At 36.8% G+C, this 17,897-nt stretch overlaps 1 protein-coding gene across 1 annotated transcript in view; it reads right to left on the reverse strand.

Annotated features, from left to right (window-relative positions):
- The window catches only part of LOC107663068 (contactin-4-like), a 65,602-nt gene that overhangs the window by 2,544 nt on the left and 45,161 nt on the right, over positions 1–17,897 (reverse strand). Inside the window, exons 10-22 of the mRNA XM_016453217.1 lie at positions 16,598–16,727; positions 14,697–14,847; positions 9,155–9,282; positions 6,642–6,817; positions 6,394–6,511; positions 6,115–6,273; positions 4,794–4,943; positions 3,988–4,058; positions 3,370–3,604; positions 2,480–2,595; positions 1,925–2,111; positions 1,580–1,692; positions 1,219–1,387 (exon numbers count right to left, since the gene is read on the reverse strand). Of these exons, the coding sequence (XP_016308703.1) occupies positions 1,219–1,387; positions 1,580–1,692; positions 1,925–2,111; positions 2,480–2,595; positions 3,370–3,604; positions 3,988–4,058; positions 4,794–4,943; positions 6,115–6,273; positions 6,394–6,511; positions 6,642–6,817; positions 9,155–9,282; positions 14,697–14,847; positions 16,598–16,727 (1,903 nt within the window). The remainder of the gene's footprint in view (positions 1–1,218; positions 1,388–1,579; positions 1,693–1,924; positions 2,112–2,479; positions 2,596–3,369; positions 3,605–3,987; positions 4,059–4,793; positions 4,944–6,114; positions 6,274–6,393; positions 6,512–6,641; positions 6,818–9,154; positions 9,283–14,696; positions 14,848–16,597; positions 16,728–17,897) is intronic.

A 17,897-nucleotide genomic window follows, 5' to 3' on the forward strand; every position in this document is an offset into this window, starting at 1 on the left:
GCGAGCGCTGCATCTAGGGAGTGCAGGCGGAGAAAGGCGAGCCATCTCCAACCCATCCGCTAGATCCACGGGCGATCCGTGTGATCTGAATCGCCGCCGTGCCTCAGCAATAGCGGGACCGAACCGCGAGTTCGCAAGCACGGACACACTCCTCAGAGCGTGCCTGGCGGGAGCAGAGCGTTGAGCGGGGAGAAGGACAATCAGCCCCTTATTTCCGAGTGCTGACTGCGCAAGTCTTTTTCTTTTTATAATAGTATTGACATAATGCTTGTGCGACTGTAAAACAGCTCCGCTCCACAGTAAAGCTGCTCATTATAATATTAGGCATAATATGCTTTAACTGCATAACTGATGCTTGTGCAACTGGCGATCTCATCGACGCCCTCATCAACCTCCTCAGAGGAAGACAAGCGGAGTGTCGAGCCCTCTCACCGGGGGGGAAAGAACCGCAGCGCGGGCTTCTGAACCCCAAGAGCGGGCGCTGGATCTGGTGGTTAAGGAAGAAGATAGGGACTCGCCCGTCTACATTCCCTCCACCGGATCCATCTCCCTCCTCAAAGAGAGCCCTCGGAGAGCAAGCATACGCAGTGACAAACGCTTGCAATGTGGACAGTCAGCTGACTCTGCGTGTTTTGCTCCCAAGCAGACAACACACAAACTGTGTGTATCCCCACCAGAAATGTAGCACGGGCAGGGAAGAACACACAGCCTGAGATACTGCCGGCTCTCACCGTATGTTTGTCTACACTCGTATTGGTAAAATAAAGAATGATAATGGACAGACAACACCAAATAAGACTGACACACACAGAGCGCTTGCTGAATGACAGAAAGCTGACGCCGGTTTCACCGCATGTGCTTTTATACTTCCTGGTCGCTACGTCACCCCGCCCGTGACGTCTCGCCCATCCATTGGACTGATTACACATGTGATTCAGAGCGTGGTCACGCTGGAGGCGTTCCCGTAGCGTTTCGACGCAGCTCGAGTTCCTGAAGGGAAACTATAACTACAAACAATATTTTTACCGTTTCAAATAGGATGTGATAGGTATTCTGCTTCTCCTTCAATTTAAGCCTGAGAGATTTTCACTCATTTTATGTATTTTTTTTAATTACCAAAAATTGCATTATTGACTTGATAGCCTAAAAAATTAACCACGAGTTCAGCATACTGAAGGATAATAGTTATAAATTCCATAAGGGGCCATAAGTTCAGACCTGCTATCCTGGGGATGGTAATCTGTTTGCTGCTGCTCCCCTCTCCACCTTCACTGACTGGTTTAATCTGGATGATGTAATCCTCGTCCACAGGCAGAGAGAGCTCAAGAGATGTGCTGTTAGTCTCCACCACACTGGGCCGACTCTGTCTGCTTTGCTTGTACATGACCTTTAAAGCAACACAGCTGCTTTAAATCTCAATTTATATGTAACAGACGATAAACCGTTCAATTCATGGTATGCATTATTCAATATACGGAACTGTAATCTGTCAACCAATCAGAATCAAACATTCAACAATGTTGCGGTATAAACATCAGGTATGTTTATACCAGAGGCAGTGATGTTTGTATGTTCATACCTTATAGCCCATAACTTCAGACTCATTTTCCAGAGCCTTGACATGATCCCACTTGAGGATGAGTTTAGAGTCTGTAGCATTCCACATGACTTTCACTGGAGACTGACTCGGTGCTGGAGAAAATACATTTAAAGAGCTAAACGTCACATTTCAGAGCAGTTTAAAACTACTGTACTGTACTACTGTACTTCAACTTTCCTTAATAAGACTATATACAATGTCAAAAACAAATGCAAAATCTTTTGCAGATACTCTAACTTTTAAACTAATGATAAAATGGAAACAATAATATGGTTATGGTTATAGACAATAACACACAATGGCCAGGGACTATGTCACACTTACGGGGTCTCTTAGTGGTGACATTCACCACAGCACTATCAGGTCCAACACCAGCACTGTTGTAGGTTTTGAGTTTGATGTAGTATGTACTGCTGGGGTCCAGTCCACGAATGACAGCAGACGTCCTGTTTCCCACTGTCCTCATCACACTGGCTGTGTCCGGTCTGTCCTTTGTACTCCAGTACCTCAGCTGAAATTTACAGTCAACTAGCTGTCATAATCAGCATCACAAAGTGTCGTTCATTGATTAAACTTTATGTGGTGCAGTAGTAAGCACACTGAGCTGTGTGAGTCATTGTGTGAATATATTTAAGTCAGTCTTGCCTACTGATATTCCGTTTCTAATAAAGCAAAAATCTCCCTACCACAAACAAAATATCTGACATTTTCCCCCAATATATACATTTTTATAGAATTGTTTATTGGTAGTTACTGCATCAAGAACATTAACAAAACTGGATGTGAGAATTGTCATAACAACACAGGGAATACACGACGATGTAGAACAAACCCAGTCAGATTCATTAGCTTGCTTTAGTTGTGTTGTGTTGTCCTCACCTCATAGCCCATTATGCGTGTCCTACTGGTGCTCCATGGTAAAGGCTTCCAGCTGACCTCCACTTCTGAGGCTGACAGGCTCTTAGCACGGACACGACTGGGGGCGCGACTCGGCTCTATGGTCAGAATAATCATTACTGTAATGGCTCATTATTATAGCACTGATGCACTAGCAAATATTTAGCACATTCAGTTTGCCCTAATCAAACAAAGCAACTCTGCAGCAACAACATTCTGAGCATTTCATATACCTGTTTATACCTAAAGGTAATTTCTGCTCCACTGGCACTATCTTCGATTGTACGAACAAACAAACAAACATCACTGATTGAGCCAGTAGACCTTAAGAGTAGTGGTAGACCTCAGGGTAGCACCAAAAATACATTTTTGAAAGAAATGAAAACAAGGCTGTGAGGCATAGAAGTAGATAAAAATTGTAAAATTCAATATGCCGTCTACCCTGATTAAGGTCTATGGTGCAATGGTTGGGCCACTCAAACCAAGAGAAACATTTTGGCTGCACCACAGAGACAGAGTGTTTAAAGGGGACATCGGATGCCCATTTTCCACAAGTTGGTATTATTCTTTAGGGTCTTCATAAAATGTCTGCTATAACTTTGGTTAAAATTCCACAATTGACGTGTAAAGTCTCACCCTTTTTACCTTGTCAAATTTCGGGTCGCAGTCTGAAAATAACGAACTGGCTGCGTGTTTTCTTTTCAGCTTTTCTGAGCTAGCAGATACACCAGAAACCCAACTAAATGCAAAAAAGCTAAAAAAGTGAAAATTTAATCCAGTGTCCCTTTTAAACATTTTGAGGGACTGAACTTGTGCATGGCTTATTTATAGTTGTCTTTGCATATTAAATTAAGATTGGTAAATTGGTTTACCCTCTTCTGCTGAGTATACAGTGGTCACAGATCCAAAAGGACCTTCGCCTTTGTTGTTGTAAACTCCCACTTTCACGTGAAATGGAGAGAATGGAGGGATGCTCTCGTTTTTGAAGATGTATCGGGATGCATCAGGAGACGTCACGGCCGCCTGCATCCAGCTTTGACCACCAAGAGGGCGAAAAGCAACCACATAGCCGAACCCTGGACCGCACTGTAGCTCTTCTGGGACTGGCTGGAAAGCCCCACAAGTACCCACAGACACAACATGAAAAAGGGTGACAGAATGAGCAAGGGAAAGACTGATGTATCATTATATCACAGCAGTGTTATACAAGAGGCTTTGTCTCAGTAGACTATGGAAATCCCTTTCACGGTCCTTGAACATTTTTCACTTTTCATATTTTGAAACATAATTGCTAAAATCCATAAACATTTTGTCTGCCTCACTGAAGAGTATCTGCCCTTTTTTAAAAAAAAAAGGGCTGTTTAAATCACAGACCAAACAATCTGACAGCATGATGGGCCTGTTTTTGATACAGGCCAGTGGGCGGTCCACCACTGACAGCTACTGTACCTTTGAGCACTTAAATGGGCAACGAGAGCTTGCTTGGTTACCTCCCAAGTGATGACAAGCTCCGAGCGACTGCCACCTCCTCCACTGACTCTGGCTGGGGTCGTCCTTGGCACTGCAGCATTAAAAGAAGAATACTTTTTTCAGGCAGTTTTATAAGATGAGAAACCCCAGAAGTGCAGACAGGGCATTTTTCTCCTCCATCTGTCTAGCGTGATACCACAGAGACAGCTTTGTGGCTGCTTCTTGGTTCTGAGTGAAAAGGTTTTAATATACAGTATGGTTGGAAGAGAACTCTAATCAAATCTCGTAGAAGTGCCTTGTTTTATTTTAACAAACCGGTTAACCTTCCCAAAACATATGCAGTCCCCCCAGTATACTCACAGCAAAGTTTTTTTTTTTTTCGCTTAGAGAAATAAGTTAGAAATATCTTTGCAGAGGTATACTGTTATCAAATATCATTTAAATGAATATGTAAATATGTGCTGCAAACTTTCCTCTCAATAATAAAATATACACACAACAAAAAATGAGTGGTGAGAAAGCAGTTATGAAAGCATCTGATCATAGCTATGTGGATGTTTGCATGAGCTTTGCAATTCAGCACTCCAGTCACGTCACGTCACATTTATTTATATAGCACTTTATACAATAGATTGCTTTGAAGCAAGCAGATTTACAATATTAAACATAGAAAAAATTAAACAACTTCCATTTCTACTATAAAGCAGCTTTCCAGTTTAATGTTTTACTTGCGTCTGACCTTAAGGCATTTATGCATTTAATGTGTAATAAGTGCTTTGGTCTTTTTTGGTTGGTAATCACAGTAAACATGTAACTATATACATACATGTGTCCTTGGTTCTGATTTTTTGTGAGGGTTTGCTGGGTTCCCCGGTGCCTATGGAGTTAGTGGCCAGCACTCTGAACTCATATTCAACCCATGGACTCAACTCAACCACACGGGCTGTCAACTGTTGCCCTCCCAGAGACGCTGGCACTGAGAAAAGAAGAGATATTTTAATGTATTGAAAATATATATTTCCAGAAACCTGAAACATAATAATCACTTGGAAAATGAGCTAGAGACTGGAGAGACAGGGTCTGGTCCAATATGCAGCTTTTTTTTGGCCAAGAACCACACATGGACCAGATGTGACCAAGTGATTGGTATTAAAAGCAACCAACAACATTTTGTTTTTACCTGCTCATACCCTTGTGAAAAAGAACTGCACTTACAGTAATCACACTGAATGCACCCTTTTAGTGAACTTCTAATCTTAAATGTATATTTAACTGTACTTGCAGATAATATCATTTTAAAGAAATAAAAGACCACTTCAGTGTACTTAAAGAGAGTACATTTTCATGACTATGTAAGTGCACTTTGTAATAATATCAAATTAAAAGTTAATTTTTTTGTGCTTAAAAAGGAACACTTATGTTGATGTAGTGACTAACATACTAAAGCATCTGCAAAGTACTTGATTATAATTTTAAATTAATTGATTTTACATTTAATAATTTGCAACTTCATCATTATTTTAATGATTAATTATATTTTAAAGAATTATTGAAATGACATATAAAGTACTGGAGTCCTACTTACATGGGTCAAAAGTTCAGCTAATTGCATTTAATAAAAACCTAAACTAAATTTTGTATCAATTTAAGTGATACATTTTCATTTAATTGCAATTAACAAGCAGTTAACTATCCGAAAACATTACATCTGGGTAAATCTGAAAACAATGATTCTATAATTATACAGTGTGGAAATAATGCATGGACATGTAATGCTTATCACCTCAAGGTTGTACAGAAAGTTCTAAATAAATGAGCAGAAAATGTGTGTATACACTGTGGTCAGAAACCCTAACCCTAAACACTGAGTATTTCTGAAACATTTGATTGCACCAGCTTGCAAACTTCAACAACCATTGCAGTGAACTGACAGTGGGTGTTCAGTTTCCTGAGATGAGAGGTCTTAACATAGGATAACGATGTGTTTATGAAATATTGTTATCATAAAAGCAATGCTAAACACTGAAAATAATTTATAGGCCTATAGTGCCAAACTAATCAAACTAACTTCATTGGTGACTAAACAGCACTCAAGGATCATTATGCTAAACTGTGCATTTTAATCCAAACTCTTAAATCCTGCAAACCTGTTTTGGCCGCCTGCCATCCGAGAGAAAAAGGGCTTCGGATCTGAATGTTGTAAGCAAAGACGGGACTGTGGTTATCAGGGCCTGGACTCCAGGACACAAAGGACGTTGTCTCTGCCACTTCATCAACTTTGATGTCTAGTGGTGGTTCAGGGGGACCTGTGAGGAAATTATTTTAAAACTTCACCAAGATAAATATATTTTTAATATATTTTTAATCTCGGTAGGTTTTAACCTTGTGGGTTTTTGTGTTTGAAATTTTGTTTGGAAAAACATTACCTCGTACCACAACATCTGTCGCTATAGACGCACTGTCCACTTTAGTCTGTACGGCACATGTGTATCTTCCTGCATGTCTTAGCTGAATGTTACGAATCATAATGTCACCAGCAGATGTCTGTGAGCAAAAAAACACAATGATTCATGTAAGCCATTTTATAGTCTTCTGTTAGATTCTGATTTTCTGGTGTCTTTTCAAATCAACAAACATGAATATCAGAAAGCAGTGCTAAAAGAATTACACGTACTCCACCAACTTTTTCAAAATATCCCCCATGGCTTCCAAAATTGATCAGCTGCTCGTTGAAAAACCAGGTGAATCTCACATCCAGGGTAGGGTCACGAGACACCTGGCATGGAATAACAACACTCTCTCCCACTGTAACATCCAGCTGGGTGGCTTTAGAAGTGATGATGGTTGGCTCTGAATATAAGAATAAGGTGGTCAGTAACTAATACATTTATAACTGTACATTACTAGTCATCAGTAGATTGGTGCATAAAACAGCACTTGTATATAACCTGCCATTCAAGCCTTTTTTACAGAACACTGTCAAGACCTCCTGCTTTTATCTTAGAAATATTGCACATTTACGGCCCATGCTGTCCTTTCCTGTTGCTGAAAGACTGATTAACTCTTTTGTTTTCTCGCATATTGACTACTGTAATGCTCTCCTTGCTGGAGTTTGTAAATCCCCCCTCTAACAAACCACAATATCTGCTAAATTTGCTAACTAGAATCCTATCTGGGGCCAGGGTTGGTGACCATATAACCCTTATTTTGGAGTCATTACTCCCTGTCCGTATAGATTTCTAAATCCTTGTTTATGTGCATTATTTGGCTCCACAGTGTTTGGCTGAACAGGATTGCTTTTACTTCATTATCTGTTCTATTTTGCTATTTAATTATTATGTGTTTTAATTCATAGTCGTTGTTGTTGTTTTTCTTGTATTTAAAATGCATTCTTTTACATTGTCCTTGCTTTTGTTGTAAAATGCTTTAAAAAATAACTTTTAAAGGTCCTATACAAAATAAATGTATTATATTATTATTAACATTACTGTATTACATTTGAGCTGAGGCAAGAAGTGCATTGAGTAGTACACTTCTATCACCACTAGATGCCACTATGCTCTTAGATCTTGATCTTGTAAAAGTAAATTCTCAATTCCCCCTAAAAATCTCCAATATCTTCAACCTTTCAAAATATCTTCATTTCAATGAGTCAATAAGTACGTCAAATTGATGCACCTGTTATTAATATGATATTAATGTTAAACATATCTATCTATCTATCTATCTATCTATCTATCTATCTACCTACCTACCTACCTGCCTACCTACCTACCTACCTACCTACCTTCAAAATATAATGTAATTGTCAGCCACAAAAAAAAAAACAAGAAAATATTTGCTATATAATCACATCTGTTTGATATTCCTCAGATGAAGTTGATATAGGGGATGTCAGAGAAAAGGGTCAAGATGACAAAAAAGTGCAATAGTGAATATTAATAAAATAGCTGGTTCAGCTTTAATTTACGGGATGAATCATTACTGATTAGTAATCTCTGGATTTCCGTGTGCTGAATTATTCATGCTTTATCATGCACTTCTTGCAGAGATGTCTCTTTAATATGGCAAACACGTGACTTTTGCTGGAGCAATTTTATTTAAACTGTTTGCAAATTATCATGTCAAATGAACATGTATTCAGGCTTTCATGTGAAAATGAGAACAGGAGAAGAAACCAGAGAGTTTCTATAGAAACCAGTTTTAAAAACAAGAAGGACCACCAAACCGCTGTTCTAATAGAGCGCTGATATTGTTCACGCCGCCTTGTCAAACAGGTGAAGAATTCACAGAGTTGCAAAAAAGGCTGTTTTAGATGGATTTAAGCCCTAATGAAACACAGCACGGTTATTTACACACATATCATGCATCTCTAATGCTTGGCAAATAAATCAATTCCCCATTAACCACAAGCACAGTTCATCTAGAGAGCGTGGAGATAAGGAGCTTGTGCTTTACTCTTACACTGGTAAAGACTGTAGATCGATAGTAAATAGTTATTTATATATTTAAATGTATATAGTTATTTATATCATACAAAATATTGTTTTGCAACACATAGTTATATACAGTACACAGTATTCAAAAATTTGTGATCTGTACTTTTTTAATCTCACCAAGGCTGAATTTATTTGATAAAAAATGCAGTAAAAACAGTAATATTGAGAAATATTCTTTAAATAACTTTTCTATTTGAATATATTAAAATGTAATTCCTGTGATGCAAAGCTGAATTTTCAGCATCATGTGTCACAAGATCCTTTTCAGTGTCACAAGATCCTTCAAAATCATTATAATATGCTGATTTGCAGCTCAACATTTCTTATTCTTATCAATGCTGCGGCTGAATATTTTCGTGGAAATTGTGATATTTTGTTTTACAACTCTTTGATGAATACACAATTCAAAAGAAAAACATTTATTTGAAAAAGAAATGTTTTGTAACATTATAAATGTCTTTACGATCACTTTTGATGACTTTCATGCGTCATCGACTGGATAAAAGTAGAACTTTCTTTACACATTTTATTTTATTAATATATTTTATTTTTTAATTTTATTAGTATATTTAACACAAATGTATTTTTATAATGAAAACATGTTGTCATCATCGTGTTACATGCATGCATATGTACAGAAGTGTCCAAGAGTAATGCATGTACTAAATACTAAAATGTCCCAGCATACCTTTCACCACCAGTGTGCCTGCACTGCTTGCCACTCCAAACTGGTTTCTCGCCACACAGGTGTAAAGACCTGCATCTAGTTTGGTGATGTTGGATATCCGGAGACTGCCATTATCCAGAACGGAGACTCTAGACAATAAAGTGACATGATGAAAGCCTTGCAACACCATTCATCCAGATAAACAAGCTTTAAAACCAATTATATTACATCAAAGATCAATGAACTTTAGTCTGGCCACAGAGATCAATAGGCAATAGGACTAAAATAATAAGACATCATTAAGCAATTATAAAGAACACAATTAGATTATTATAAATCTACATTTTTATATGATAACATAATATGCAGTTAAATACTGTGTTTTTATGTATATTTAATTATTGTATTTCAGATTATTGGACATTTGGTGTCTTTTATATTCATGTGAAAATAAAAAATGTAAAAGCCAAACACACGAAAATGAAACCCTTCTCTGAACTCTTCCTTGCTGCTAAACCAGCTCTGATATATTCACTTTCGACAGATGATAAAAGCTCTCTATTTAAAGTTATTTTTTTCTGTAGTTTCTTCTGCAACTATATTACTAGCAAGACTTTCCACATCATAAAACAACAACGTTCTGGCCATGGTTTCTGCTGAACAGTTCAGCCACAAATAAAATGTTCTGTCATTATTTAATCACCTTCTTGACTTCCAAACCCATTAAGGCCGGGACACACCAAGCCGACTTCAAAGAACTAGCAGCGACGAAAGCCGACGGCGTTGTCGCCTCACTTCGGCATCGTCGGACCAAAAAGCTGCGCTCGAACACACCGCACAGACTACAGCCGACGGCAAACTAACACGTGCGTTCTGCGCATGCGTGAGAGGAATTAACTGTCTATATCAGCAGCTATCAATAGTATATATTCGTCATTCAAAAGGAGAAACCGAAACAAAGATATACACAGATATACGAAACTAAACTATGAGCATGCTATGTATATGTATATATTGAAGCAGAATTTATTTTGGTGGGGCTATATGAGACTGTTGATTAAGTAAAGACAGCATATTGTGTCCAAAATTACATTTTAAGCTTAAAAAATACATTTTCATGTTCCCCTACAAGTGCAGAAGAAAAAGAGAAAGTTAGCTGTATTCTGCTTTTATTAATTGTAGTGCAGGGGCCAAAGCAATGAAAAATGTTGAAGAGCAGTGCACAGGATGTGCTTCATTTACACCGTGACCTTTCAGTATGCAGTGGTCTTCATCACAGCACTGAGAAGAGAAAAAAATCTGCTCCCACCACCAAGGCAAACAGCCCTTTTTTATGGACATGCCAATGTTTGCAAGAATTTAGTAAGTGGAATTTTTTGAAATGAAGGCATGTTGATATGAGAGCTTTCAGCAGGCATGTCATCCTCGTGCCACATGTCTTGTGGGGTTATCGTCAATGGTTTTACTCTAGCTGAGGCCAAATTTACACTTCTATCAAGCGGATGATAGTGGGTTGGGTGGGGGAATAAGTCAAAGAGAACACATTCAGTAGAACTTGCTTTGCCTAACGGCAATGTGTACACAAAAGCGGTTTTATTATGTGCTCTAATGAACACCATTACATTGGAGTTTTGTGGCTTTTCGTTTACTTCTGTTAGCATACATGTGCCAATTATATATATATATATATATTTATTTAAAAGTTGTCTAAATTATCTTTAGGAGATATACATATTTAAAAGTTACATTCTATCTCTTCTATTGAAAATATTGACTCATCTTACACTCGTTGGCATTTCCAAATTTTTGTCCAATCAAATGTTCTCTAGAATGAAAATGTCTCGAGTGGACCCTTTTCACAGACTGTAATAATGGATTTCCACAGCTAATAACATTGTAAATCTTGTTTTTATTTTTCATTTGAAAAAATTGCAATGTGCATTTATAACACTATACTGTGTTTTCTTACCTTGGCATTAAAGGCAGGGTAGGTGATCTGGTTCAAAAACATGTTTTGTTATGCTGGTTGAAAGTCTCTTCACATCCCAATAACAATCACTAAGTTAAGTGGTCTAAATTTATTTATAAGTATTTATATCATCTGTGGAAGCGTAGGACCATAAAATGTTCGTCCAATATCACTCGGTCTGAGGGCTACGATAGGCTGTCCTACCTGCATACCTCCACACAGCCTGTTTGCGCAGATGTGATATGTCATCATTGGGATCCATTAAGCTATTGCAGACCGAGCAAGAATGGAAGGCGTTATTATTGTAATATTATGCGCTTTGTATTGTAATGTTTTCTCACCGGTGAATGAGTTGCATTCAACCCTCCACAAACGTCATCTCTCATCGTATCGCTGGTTAGCCGCTGGTCTGCCTGTGTGCATTCATGTGTTTTGGAGGAGGAGTGGCTTTGGAGAGTGATTTGCAGGGAGGGTGGGATCTATGCTTTCAAACGTAGCTTGCTATTGCTAGCCTCTCTGAAATCGCTTACTCTACCTTTAAAATACATAAAACTAGTTAACGCTACTGCGCCAGTGTTTCTAATACAATGGCTCAGGGAGTGAAACAAATTTGACATCTTTCTCTCTTTTGACCAGTGTAATCAATCTTTCGATATTTTTTCCCTCCTTTGGAAAGTCACAGAAATGCTATAATTGATTTTTTTCTTTTGCTATTTGAGCAAATGGGAAAGCAAAATTGATTTTTGTTGTAATTTCCATTCACCACTATAGAAGTTTACCAACTATGGCTGCTTCCACTTCTGAAAACCCCAGAAATGTGGAAATGGTCAATACCACCAAATATGTCCTTGCACAATAAATAAGAAATCTTGGAACAAGGCTGTGACATAAAATAAAGGCTATCTATTTTTTCCCTTTAAAATACAATGCCCAACATTCAAAGCAAATCATTCACACAGGGAGAAAACCGAGCTGGTCAAGCAATTTGGTAACACATTACATTAAGCTTCTATACATTCTATCAACATTGGAAATATGCAATAGCTAACATGAAATAACAACAAACAATACCTTTCCTTGTAATGCATTATGAATGAACATGAATTAACAACATGTATAAATTAACATTAGCCTAGATTTAAAAATGCAGTAATAATTGTTGTTGATTGTCACTATTGTAACATGTTACCAGCAACTTCATTATGTCTTTAACACATTTTTAAAAATCTGTCAGCTGTATAATTATGCATGAATAAATTTGTGCAACTTATTTATGCACAAATATGGAAAAGCTGGAAACTGTAAAAGGCTACAATCGTATTTGCATAGTACAGTCAGCAGATTTCCAACAAGCACTACATTACAAATGCAAAATTGGACATAAAGAAATGAAAGCAACTTTTTCCCTTCCCACATGATCATTATAGAAGTCTGAAAAGCTGTTCTTTGGTTTTCTCTCTCTTCTTCCTCTCTCGCTCTCATAAACACACTCCCAGTAGTGCAGCAGTGTTTAATGAGAGACCCTGTCCCTCTTCTATCTCCAGCTCTAGATTGTGGGTGGATGTTAGCAAAAGGCTGATGGACAGTGATGGCTACTAATGATTTTCTTACAGCAGCTCCAGACTCAAGAGTTCAGCCATACTCTCTCCATAGAGACACAGTGCCATTCTGCTTAATTCCTCCATGAATTCATCTAAAGTGTAAGCTAATGAGAAATCTGTGATGCATTGCCTTATATGCACTATAAAAACCTATTCAAACATGAGTTCTTGATCTGGAGGCATTATCGGTGTCTGAGAGGAGGTTCAGAGCTGTTTTCAGGTTCAGGCTTACAAACAGACCTGATTTTAAATCACGTAGATGCTTGCTGAATTTAGCTCGGGGTCAGTCAAGCTAGAAATTCTACTATGCAAATATTAATCATAGTCAATGTGAATTTTTATGCATAATCCTTAAATCTAATGTGACTGGATTTCTTTGATGTTAATTTTCTTTCTTATTCTGTACTCAGTCATACTTAATTCTCTGATGGATGCTGTCCATGTCAGGGGAGGTGACCTTTAAGCCGTTTTAATCAAATAATTCAGGGTGTGATGGTATATCCAATAGTGAAACCGGAGGCTTTCTCAGAACTCTATATGATGGTCTACTTAATATACTACCGTTCAAAAGTTTGGGATTGTAAGATTGTTTTGTTGTTTTTTAAAGAAGTCTCTTATGCTCACCAACGCTTCATTTACTTTATCATAAATACAGTAAAACAGCAATAATGTAAAATATTATTAGAATTTAAATTAACATGTTTTCTATTTGAATATAGTTTAAAATGTAATTTATTCCTATGATGGCAAAGCTGAATTTTCAGCACCATTACACTTAGAAAGTTTAAAAGAAGAATGTTTATTTGAAATGTATACATTTAATTTCTTTCAAAAAAATCTTTTGAATTCTAATGTTGGTCTTTTGTTTACATATATAAATGCACATATAAATGACTGACAAAAATATTTCTAAGAATATTTAAAATAAAGATGCAATTTCTACAAGAACATTTTACATATGAAATGTTATGCAGAAATTTAAGACAACTTTAAGATTTTTTCAACATGTAGCCCTAAATGTAAAATTGCGTATTATTATCTAATAATTTACGTTCTAAAATTATGATCTTTGTACAGAGAGATCCCCATTATTTTCTGTTATTTAAATATATTTATTATAGGATAATGACTTAAAGGATCAGTTCACTTCCGCCTACGTCACGCGCGAGCTTTCCAACGAGACTACGTAATGCATGAAGCTGAGCTAGTGCAAGACGTGCATTTGTGGTTAAAAAGCATATAAAGTTTTATTTTTTTTAGAAAATGACCAATCTTTTCGCTAGATAAGACCCTTATTCCTCGGCTGGGATCATGTAGAGTCATTTGAAGCTGCACTGAAACGGCAATTTGGACCTTCAACCCACTGGCCACCATTAAAGTCCATTATATGGAGAAAAATCCTGGAATGCTTTCCTCAAAAACCTTAATTTCTTTGTGACTGAAGACAGAAAGACATGAACATCTTGGATGACTGATTTATATTATGAGCCTAAATGCAGTCATGGACAGAATCTTGTAAAAAAAAACAAAAAACATTGGCAATGCTTATATACTTGTTTTCAATAAAAAATACATTAATCTATTTGTGATTGAATTTTTGCATCAAAGAAATTTAAACCAACTGCCTAAATGTATATATAAATATGAAAATTAATGGGCTAGACAACAAAAGATAGGTCCAAATGAACTTTTACACTGCTACATTTTACATTACTACAAAATACAAATGGTTTATGAAACTACAGATTCAGTAATCAGTGATTGGTTGATTGTTCAAGTGCTGTTGATGCTATTCTGTGACCTGAAAGAGTTTTTTCTTCTAGATCAAGTAAATGCAAATGCAGCGGCTGTTGTTGTTGAGACGTTTTGACGTGAATAATCAAGCCTTTGATCAGTAAAAACCCTCTGCCTGACCTGAATCATATTGCTCTGTCTCTATCACTTTAATAAACAGGTTCTTGGCAGACAAAGGGAAATGGGTTGGTAAAAATACCTGTGGCTCTCTCGCAGGGCTTCTTTGCCCTTCCTCCAGGAGATCATCCCGCGCGGGGACATGCGGGGCCTGCACTCAATCAAAACATCTCCACCCTGCCGAGCCAGTGTCTGTGCCTTTAGCACACTATAGGAGAAATCTGGTGCCACTGCTGATTTGAAGAGAAAAACAAGCATCTTACAAAACTGGCAGAAAGATAGACCGACTGACTCCTAAAAGTACTTGAGAAGTCCTTAAAACACACACAAAAAATGTCACTGCTTTAGATAGCAACATATCAAAAAGTGTCAATTGTTTTGAAGAAAAACAGTACAAAGACATTTTTCAAACAAAACATTTAATATTTTCTACACAACAGGCATATAATACAAAATGTGGAATAAATACAAATGTAAATATAAATAATAAAATATGAATAATAGATTACAGCTAATAATTTAATAAGATTTACTTATCAAACATTCTGTTCTTCTAACATCAGAACAGTTGCATCACACTGACATCTGAGCTTTCATGCCCCAAATAATCTAAAATTTTAATTCAGAAAATTAAAACATGTTCTTCTTAGAAGAGGTTTATTCAAGTAACTGATGTATGAATTGCATTTTTAATATACAATACCATTCAAAAATTTGGGGTTGATTAGTTAATTAATTAATTAATTAATTAATGTTTTAGAAAAAAGTATCTTATGCTCACCAAGGCTGCATGAATTTGATCAAAAATGCAATTACAACATTAATATTGTGAGATATTTTTTACAATTTAAAATAACTGTTTTCTATTTGAATATATTTTAAAATGTAATTTATTCCTATGATGCAAAGCTGAATTTTCAGCATCATTACTCCAGTCTTTAGAGTCACATGAGCCTTCAGAAATCATTCTAATATGATGATTTGAAACGTTTCTTATTATTAGCAATGCTGAAAATAGTTGTGCTGATTAATATTTTTTTGTGGAAACCATAATAAGATCTACTTCCAGGATTCTATTATTCATAGAAAGTTGAAATAGAATTGTTTTGTAACAATGTATGTCTTTACTGTCACTTTTGAGCGATTTGAAAAAAAAAAAAACTGACCCCAAAATTCTGAAAGTTACTGTATAAAAAAATTCTAATATTACCATATGAAATAAAATTGAATAAATTAATGGATAAGACAAAACAATCAGTGTCAAGTCACAGATCCCTTTTCTTCCACACAACCTGTCAACCTGCTACATATCTATCTGGTTCCCTCTTTGCTAAATCTCGTTGTTGTATCACTTTCCAGAGGCATGTGAGGAGGATGTTTTTAATGCGATATCCTCACTTAAGAGCACACTCAGAGCTCATGCTATCCCCCGCACACCACTAAGTCAAACCGAGTCAAGCCAGCCAGCACAAATCTAAAGGCTCTAAAGTGTGAAGACTGTCTACCTCACATCTCCCCCAGGCAGCAATTTCAGCATACTAGACTTTCCTGCTTGTTTGGCATCCATCTGCACTCAGCGCTGACAGCATCAAAGCACCCATTGTGCTGACAAATGACAGGACTTGGGAACAGAGCACTTTTCTCATCTGCCGCATGATAAAATGGCCTCGAACGTCAACTCCTTTAATCTTCAGCGCCGAGATGGGTTTGATCATTGATCCTGTCAAAAGTTATTCTGCTCCTCATAATAGCGGGTCAACTGTTTTTAAATGCAGCGTAAAAGGGTGTAGTAAGACTAATGATTGGTAGCGTTTGCTGACAATGTGGATAGAATGAGCTTATGAGGAAAACAAAAGCCAAGTACTGCTAAACAGCACTGCTGCACCAAAACACAACAAACTTCATATCATATATAGACAAATTTGTCAACATAAACTGCATCTGGCTATATCTTTAGTAACTATGAATTTAGTGATTCCTTACCAATGACTCTGAGTTCAGCGTTGGTAAACACTCGGCCATGACGGTTCTCGGCGATACACTGGTACATCCCAGTATCTGACAGGGTCAGACTGCTGATGGATAATGCCCCGTTTACCACCTGGATTCTGTCCTGGAAACATCACAACAATCCCACACTTCAATTTAAAACAATTAAATTGACTTGAGTTACATATTGAAAATTAACTCCAGTATTATTTTACATGTTAGACACATTCTACATAGAAAACACAGTCTGAGAAATCCATGTAATGTTTTCCTCTTTTCTGTCCTTGCATAAGGGCTACACATATTTAAACAGTAAATATGCAACTTGTCCAAGAAATAGCAAAATCATACCCAGACTGTTTTGATAGCTTTGATCAGTGAAAATGAGGAAGCTACTGAAACTTTCGATGAATAAGGTATAAAATAGGACTTTTTTTCTGGTCTTTTTCAACAAAGAGTCAATGAAAAAAGAAGGGCTGCCCTCTTAGTAGTCAATTAAACTCTAGCCGATGAGAAGAAGCTTAGCCTTAGCTTAGTTAATAAAGAAAACAAACAGAGTGCACTTTCTGCCGTCTCGGTCTCCGTGAACTAGAGCGCGTCACAAAAAGGAACGAAACTTAGTTTACAGACTTCTTGTCTCACAGATATGAGAAATATATCTATAGAAAGGTTCAAATGTGTACTTTTAAATTAACCAATTCAAATCGAAAACAAATACTCTCTGATTATGTAATCTGTATGAAAGCATTGCTCTAAAGGCGCGTCCATGCAGAGATGGCGAGTCAGCATCTTTGCAGCCGACATTGACTAAATTATTAAAATATCTCCTTGATATTTTTTCCCGACACATTCATAGTTACTTTTGCTTTATGTGTGTGCTTGAGCGCTGGTTTATACTAATTATCATATGTTATCGTCATTTTGAACAGTGGACACACATTTCATGTGTTAAAACTACATAGAATTTACGTGTAGTTAATGGCAAATACAGAAATCTCTAAAACCGTTTTTCAAGATTGTTTCAAAAATGTATTTCAAATGAACAATAAAATCGAACAACAAAGGTATCTTAAGATTTGCTTCGTTAACTTAAATTCCACAAAATAAAAAATAAAACAATAACAACAACAAAACTATAATGTATTGCATGGATTTCTGGCAACAGTGATAACTCAAATGTAAATGAACCATCCATACAAACTGATTTACTAGAAAGAATCATACTTCTCATTGCTACTTGTTAGATAATGTTAGATAATATTTTATTTTAGATAAAACTATCACAACAACAGAA

The sequence above is a fragment of the Sinocyclocheilus anshuiensis genome, unplaced genomic scaffold, assembly GCF_001515605.1.
Source record: "Sinocyclocheilus anshuiensis isolate Anshui unplaced genomic scaffold, SAMN03320099.WGS_v1.1 scaffold2161, whole genome shotgun sequence".
NCBI lineage: Eukaryota > Metazoa > Chordata > Actinopteri > Cypriniformes > Cyprinidae > Sinocyclocheilus > Sinocyclocheilus anshuiensis.